The sequence below is a fragment of the Chrysochloris asiatica genome, unplaced genomic scaffold, assembly GCF_000296735.1.
Source record: "Chrysochloris asiatica unplaced genomic scaffold, ChrAsi1.0 scaffold00005, whole genome shotgun sequence".
Taxonomy (NCBI): domain Eukaryota; kingdom Metazoa; phylum Chordata; class Mammalia; order Afrosoricida; family Chrysochloridae; genus Chrysochloris; species Chrysochloris asiatica.
The window spans coordinates 1,533,047-1,541,306 of record NW_006408523.1 but is presented as its reverse complement, the minus strand read 5'-3'; the positions used below and the strand labels follow the sequence as shown (position 1 = coordinate 1,541,306).

The 8,260-nt window shown below is 44.4% G+C and overlaps 1 protein-coding gene across 1 annotated transcript in view; it reads right to left on the bottom strand.

Annotated features, from left to right (window-relative positions):
* The window catches only part of WASF3 (WAS protein family, member 3), a 52,967-nt gene extending 47,110 nt beyond the window's left edge, over positions 1 to 5,857 (bottom strand). The window contains exon 1 of the mRNA XM_006831929.1: positions 5,725 to 5,857. Coding sequence (XP_006831992.1) covers positions 5,725 to 5,857 — 133 coding nt within the window. The remainder of the gene's footprint in view (positions 1 to 5,724) is intronic.
* Positions 5,858 to 8,260: the final 2,403 nt, after the last annotated feature.

Here is an 8,260-nt window from a genome sequence, read left to right as displayed (position 1 = left end):
CAGAGAAATGATTGGAAGGTGTCAAGGATTTCCTTTGACTTGTATCCATAATCAATGCCCACGTGACCATCAGTGAAGCAAGACCAGAACGTCAAAGGCTCGTTTTCCTCATTGGCAAATTCATTCCAGTTCCCTGACTAGAGAATGTGGTACCCTAGGTCATCCAGCAAGGTCCCCAGGCAGCTCTCTGTAGTTCAGGCATGTAGCCAACCTGGGGTCAAGTCTGTGGCTGATACTTAACGTCTTCTTTGGGATTTCCCCCAAGATTTCATTCACAATGTCCAATCTTTCTCTGGTTCATTACAGAAACTGAGATAACTCTGTTATCACCTATATCCCTCTGTACGCAGGAATGGGGGACGGGGGGTCTGAGGATGTCTTTGAAGGGGGACAGATAGGCTGGGCCATGGGCAGAGTACAATGGATCATTCTAGTTGGGACTTACTGAAAAATGATCAAGTTCTGAAGGAATTAAAAAGCAGTCACGTGGTGTAGTGCTGCTGGAGGAGGAGAAGCTCGGATGCCTGGCTTCAACAAACAGAAATTTGATTCTGCCTCCCTCTTCCATGCTGAAAGGACCCCTGGGAAGACATTGGATCTGATCTCTAAGGGGCAGTTCATTGTAGCTACATTGTGTTGTAGAGTGATTCTGACTCACAGCGCCCCCTAGTGTGTGACAGAGTAGAACTGCCCACAGGGTTTCCCAGGCTGTCATCTATTGTGTCACTATATACTCCTATATACTCTTATACATCATCCACTCACAGCGCCCCCTGGTGTAACAGAGAAGAAGTTTCTCAGGCTGCCATCTTTACGGGAACGGATCACCAGGACTTTCTCCCACGGAGCCTCTTGCTAGATTCAAACTGTCAACTTTCCGGTTGCAGTCAAGTGCTTAACTGTTGTACCTCAGTTTCCTTGGCCAGATGATTAGCAACCTGAATCCTCTCCCTCCAAATTACCTAACAAACCTACAGGGTTTAAGATTAGTGAGAGGACATCTTGGGGTGGGTTTCTTGGTATAAAATATAAGCACACATGCAGTTTCTCTCACACAGGACTGAACAGCATGCACCATAGACTCGCCCCACACAGCACGGTCCTGGAATTACAGCACTGTGTACTGTCTTAATGATGGAAATGTGAACTGTTTATGTTGGTTTTCAACACTTGCGCTTTCTGCCAAATACAAATCAGGAAAGAAAACAAGAGACTAAAGCATGGGCTGGAATCGACTCAATGGCACACAACAATGGAGAATTCTTACAAAAATCTATGAGCGCAGGAATCCACGGAGGGTGCTGCGGCCAGCAGACGACGGCGAAGGGCGGTGACCCGGGGCCTGGCAAGCTGGAGCGACGGCCTTCCGTGCCGCAGCCCCAAGCACGAGACTTGCAGTTGGCCTTGGCAGGATTATATGAAGATGAAATGAAAGGCAAATCCTTGAGGATGGATGGACCTAAAGCTGCAGTCTCTATAAACCCACAAACACCACCGCCAAGGTTCTAGCCAAATTACATATCGTTCAACCCTCAACTGGGGAAATTGTGAATGACCTTTTCAAAGAGGCAAAGGCAGATAAAGCAGTCCCTTTGAATGAAGCCACGAGAGCTTCGGGTGGTGAGAAATCTAAGGAGGAGGATACAGATTGGGTAATTCCTTTTGTAAGCGGTCTGAATACATCTATGGAGAAAATCAGCTGCAAGATGTTCAGATTTTGCTTAAACGGTGGAGCAATGGTTTCAGTTTAGATGATGGAGAATTGAGACCTTACAAATGACCCAACAAATGTTCAGTGTGGAGAGTTTGTTGTTATTATTAAGTGCCGTCGAGTCGGTTCCGACTCATAGTGACCATGCAACAAGGTTTCCGAGGCTGTAAATCTTTACGGGAGCAGAAAGCCTCATCTTTCTCCTGCAGAGCAGCTGGTAGGTTCAAACTGCTGACCTTGTGGTTCGCAGCCCAATTCGTAACCACTATGCTATCAGTCTGTTAAGAAAGGAGAAATTCCCCTAGAGATCAAGAATTGCATAAAACCCAGACTGTGATTCAAGGCTTTTAGCAGAGAAGGGCAGAAACTTGGAAGTCTTACACCAGAAATAATTAGTACCCCTTCCTCTCCAGAAGAGAAGGATAAGTCAGTACTTAATGCAGCTGCTCTTACTGATGATTCCGTGCCAACAACAAAAATTCAAATCAGGTTAGCAGATGGGAGTCGTTTAATACAAAGATTCAAGATTCACTAAAACCCACAGGATCCTGGATGTCCGACACTTCATTTTACAGTCTCTGAATTTGCAACTCTTGACTTTATGCTTGTGATATCCTTTCCAAACAAGGAGCTAACAGATGAAAGCCTGACACTACACGAAGCAGATGTTCTAAAGACTGTGATACTTCAGGAACTAAAATAATCTTGCAGCTAACCATGCCGCAGACTGCAGGAAGAGATCATGTGCCGTATCAGTGAGAAACAGATCCAGCCAAGAGACAACCAAATCCTTTCTCTCACTTTTACAGATAAACTTTGGTTTTGTTCTTAATTATTTTACAGCCTTAGTGAAGATGAATCCAAAGTAAGGCTAGGTCTTCAGATTTGAGTTTTCAGTTAGACAGCTGGTTAATGTTGATCGTGGATGGATGGCTGGATGGCTGGATGGCTGGATGGAAGGAAGGAAGGAAGGAAGGAAGGAAGGAAGGAAGGAAGGAAGGAAGGAAGGAAGGAAGGATGGATGGAGGATGGAAGGATGGATGGATGGATGGATAGATAGATAGATAGATAGATAGATAGATAGATAGATAGATAGATAGATAGATAGATAGATAGATATGGAGCTCTGGTAGCGTAGTGATTATGAATTGGGCTGCGAACCGCAAGGTCAGCAGTTCGAAACTACCAGCTGTTCCACGGGAGAAAGATGAGGCTTTCTGATCCCATAAAGATTTACAGCCTCAGAAACCCTGTGCAGGGTCGCTATGAGTTGGAACCGACTGCACGGCACATAACAACAACATATGTGTGTGTGTGTGTGTGTGAAACTTTTTATTGTGAATTGAGTGAAGGTTTACAGGGCACATCTTCAGTTTGACCCCTTTTGTTTTTTAGGCAAACTAATTTGTCACATAAAGTAACTCTGGTAGTGTAGTGGTTACAAATCGGGCTGCTAACCTCAAGGTCGGCAGTTCAAAACTACGAGCTGTTCCATGGGAGAATGATGAGGCTTTCTGCATCTGTAAAGTTTACAGCCTCAGAAACCCTGTGCAGGGTCATTATGAGCCAGAACCAACTCCATGGTACTTAACAGCAACAATTTGTCACATACTCACTATTAGCGTAACAGTATTTGTTTGTAGAGAAACAAAAACTCCTTTTTGATAAACACGTTTGATAAAATCACACAGAAGTTCCTTGATACTGCATTGACCAGCAGCGGTTAAGAAATATTTTGATCAACTAAGCTGAGAATTTTGTTTTTCTGTTATTTACATTAAAAAGTCTCTCTGTTCTGATTTTTAAAAAATCTGTGAATGCGAACAGGACCATTTTATCCCTCAACAATTGACGAACTTTCTTCCTATAATTACAGGAATTTACATGCTTATACCCACAACCTGTGCCAAAAAGAAATTCGTTTAGATTCCAGAAGAAATCTATTTTAAAACACATTTTAAGGTGTTTCCAACTTACTTTGACCTTAGCCAAAATTATAGATATAGCATATGAAAAATAGGTCAACTGAGTATCACTTTAAAAATATATATTGTTGTTGTTGTTATGTGCCGTCGAGTCGATTCTGACCCATAGCGACTTTGAACAGGGTTTCCGAGGCTGTAAATCTTTACGGGAACAGAAAGCCTCATCTTTCTCCCACAGAGCAGCTGGATATATACTTACAAATATATATGTACATATATTAATAACAGTGTTTCTTCTACACAATAAAAGTACTTGAATTTTTGGGGTTTTTTTGTTTTTTGTTTTTTTAGTTCTTCTGTGCTTACCAATAAGTGGAATGTCATGGGAGATTTTTCTAATTATTAAGAGTTTCTGAAACTTTTAACTGTGAAAATCTGCCAACCAAAATGCCATGGAAGCCAGTGAAATCGAAAAAGAGTGGGATGAAGTGAGAAAAGGAGTGCCCAGCTCAGGGAGAAATAACCCAACATCACAAAGCTTCGACAAGAAAGCACTTTGAGGCACATCTAAGACTTAAAGCAATGGCCTGTTCCTTAGACGGTTTACTTCAATGTTCAGACTTAACAAAACAGAAAACAGCTTTCCTCTTTCTGTGTGTACCCTCCAAAGTTAGGGTCAGTTAATACGCACATGATGCATATTTAATAATCAACCTCCCTGCTGACCTCAATTTGGTGGGGGTGGGGGTGTGCTGTCACGTCAGTTCAACCTCACAGCGACCCTGTAGGGGGTTTCTGAGGCTGTATATCTTTACTAAAGCAGAAAGTTTCATCTTTCTCCTGCGGAGCAGCTGGTAGATTCGAACTGCTGACCTTGTGGTTAGCAGCCTGATTCGTAGCCCACTTCCCTACCCGGAGTCCTCAATTTAGAAGTCACTAATATTGCATTGTAATTTTGAAAATTTTTAGTAGGTTAAAATCTTGCAAGTGTCACTAGTTTTTTTTACTTGATTCTCCATTTTATCTTGACTGATATCCCATCGTCAAATATCTGTGGAGCTGGCTATGTGCAAGGAGCACTATTACTCTGGGCAGGGAGCACTGTTACTCTGGGCAGGGAGCACCATTACTATGGGCAGGGAGCACCATTACTATGAGGAGGGAGCACTATTACTCTGTAGGGTAAGCACTGGACTGTGAACCACAGAGTTGTCGGTCCGAACCCATGAAAGATTTACAGCTTTGGAAACCCTATACAGGGCTGCTATGAATTGGAACCAGCTTGATGGCACTGAACAATGCTCCGTTCAAGGCATAGTCCTGCTGTCAATGAGGTTTCATCAACAATTCATTTCTTTAGAGTGAACAACTGGTAATCATTTGTTAAAATTAACCATTTATTTTATGTTCATTTCAATAAGTTTTTTTATTTTCCCTTAAAATGTGGCAGTGTTTTGAGAGTAGGAATGTTTGGTGAGCACTAATAATCTCTGGTAATGAGCTCTGGTAGCATAGTGGTTACGAATCAGGCTATGAATCTCAAGGTCAGCAGTTCGAAACTACCAGCTGTTCCTTGGGAGAAAGATGAGGCTTTCTACTCCCGTAAAGATTTATAGCCTCGGAAACCCTGTACAGGGTCGCTATGGGTCAGATCTGACTCCACGGCACATGACCACAACAATAATCTCTAGGAGTCCTGGTGTGGCGCTGTGGGTTAATGCGCCACACAGCAAAGCCGTTTGGACTGCAAGGTTGGTGGTTCAAGCTCACCAGCTGCTCCTCAGAAACCCTATCAGGGTTGCTATGGGTCGGAACCGACTCGATAGCTAACAACAATAATCTCTGAATGGATGATTTTAGCATGTAGTCTGAATCATACAAGATTATGTATCAAGGCACATGAGCTTGCAACCATCCATTTCACACAGGGTACCTGAGGTGGGGGGGTGAGGGGCAGAACTCCCCCCTTCAAAATGGTCCCCTCTGGACAACTGTACAGCTAGAGAACCAAGTGCATTTCCCACCATGAAAATGAACGGAGCCAGTGGGTCCACCCGAGAAGTTTCATTTCAGAGTCAGGAGACTTACTGAGACTGCTCAGCTGGCGGATGATAGCAGCCAGGGCGCTGTTGGTCACACATTCCAGCTCACTGCTGACCCCTTCAGGCACAGCACCCCGGCACAAGTGCCGGGGCTCGATGTTCCGCTTCACCAAAGGCATGGTTCACAGTCTGAAAACAACGAAAAAGAAGAGTTTTTAGAGGCTCGTGTCCACAGCTGAGCAGGTCTGGCGTTTTCACAGCCTTCAAGGAAGCTTTCTCCACAGTCAGAATGGTCCTGAAGGCACACACAGTGAGAGCGAATTCCCATGATCAAACCAGGAACTCCCATGATCCTTACCAGACATTCCTTGGAAATCCTACTCAGGGTGGCTCTGAGTTGAAACCAACGGGACTGGGCAACACTTAACAACAACATCATTATTTTAAAATTACGGGTCCTGGGGTGGCAATAAGAGTCCCAGTGCGGTGCTGTGGGTGAATGCGCTGGACTGCAAAGTCGGTTTTATAGGAATGAGTGTCTTTACTTCAAAATCACTGCAATCCTGTTTATTGTATTCGGGTGACCTTTCTTTTACTTTTTGCTACTTCCTGGAGTGAGTAGGGACCTAGAATGCGTGCTTTAGAAATTTGAATTAGCCAAACGGGTAAGGAGAAGACTGTGCATCAGGGATCAAACCCGAGAGGACTGCCCGCCCGGCGTGCTCGCTAGCCTCTTCCTATACAACTACGCGCATGCACAACTTCTGCCAACATTTTGCCTTGCTGAAGTAATTTAGTCTTACTAAGTGTCTTTTTGTGCGACATCAGGATTCATTTCTAACAGTTTGAACCACAAGGTCGGCAGTTCAAGCTGCTGTTTGGAAACCCTATGCAGGGTTGCTATGGGTCACAACCGACTCTATGCCATTTAACAACAACAAGGTGTAGCAATGTAGGAGAAGCACTAGACTGCTAACCACAAAGTCAATAGTTCAAACCCACCTTGAAACCTTAACAACACTGGAGTCCTGGTGTGATGCTGTAGGATAAGCAATGGACTGCCAACCGCAAGGTCAGCATTTCAAACCCACCAGTCGCTCCTCGAAAGCCTAGGAACCCCTCTCTGCAGTTCTGCTCTGTCACATGGGGCGCTGTGAAATGGAACAGACTCCCTGTCCCAGGAGTTCCTGGGTGGTGTCTGAAGGGTTAACCTACCAAAAGTCCAGAGACAGAGGAAATGCCAAGAATGATCTGGGAAGACAGAAAATGAAGAGCAATTCTGCTGAATTATTGAATGTCTTCATTTTTGATTCCTACTTCAGGCCCACTAAGGCGATGTCTGGACCTATGATGTAACACTGTAGGATCAGCACTGGGCTGCGAACCACAAAGTTGGCAGGTCAAACCCACCAGTTGCTCCTCAGAAAACCTATACAGGGTTGCTATGAGTTGGAATTGAAGGCACTTAACAATAACAACAAGGTCAGTGCAGGAGAACCAAGGAAAGGGAGGAACCTACGACCACCAAGAAAGAAGAGTTGGGAGTGATCCCTGTGCTGAGAATCTCCTAGACTGAAGGACAGACTGATACCCAGACACACAGAGATCTGCAGGTGCAGCAAGCGTTGTTGTTGTTAAGTGTTGTTGAGTTGGTCCCAACCCATAGCGAACCTGTATAGGGTTTCCAAGGAGCGGCTGGTGAGCCTGAACCACCGACCTTGCAGTCCAAACTGATTTTGCCATCTAGTGCATTAACCTGTAGTGCCATACCAGGATTCAAATGTTGAAAAGAGACCTGGACCTTCTTCCATACCAACAGAGAGACAGACAATCTTCCCCTGCAGATGGTACTCTGAGTTCAGACGTCTAGTCTGAGAGAAGGCACGTCTCTTTGTCAAGGGTGCCCCCTTGTGGTTGTTCTGTCATAGCCGCATTGCACAGTTAGACAAGACGCCTTAGGGTTTAATGGAAACCGGTGCTATCTTTTCAGATTCATATACAACTTCCAGCGCTGTGGCTAGGGCACATCATACCAGCTCTCTGCACCTAGCCTTCCTCTCTGTCAGAGGATGAGAACAAGAGAGCACTTTCTCCACAATACAGAATCCCTGTGAGTCGGAAGCGACTTAATGGCACACAACACCACAGCCCACAGAGTGAGGATTTAATGAGTGTGCATTAGGACAACCCCTGGCAGGTAACAAGCACTCAGTAGATGGGACTGATCACATTCGCTGTATTTTACCTCATACATGGGTATAACACTGCTTTTCTGACAATAACACGACAAGAGCTCACTCTCTAGGATAATGCCTAACCACTGAAAATTTGACAGTAATATTTACAGGAGAATTCTATAACGGAAGAGGTACGAGCCCCAGGGGAGGAGTTCTGAGAAAGGAACATTTTAGATCTATAGGTCTCAAATGGAATATGTGAAACTGTGTTGTGAGGTTTTTTGGATTTTTTTTTTCTGGGACAGTTAATTACAGCAACAGGATGGTGACTAAGCACAAGAAAACTCGAGTTCCTCCTAAGGAATCAAGAATAGAAAAAGCATTCATAAACGGAAGAGAAGCAGA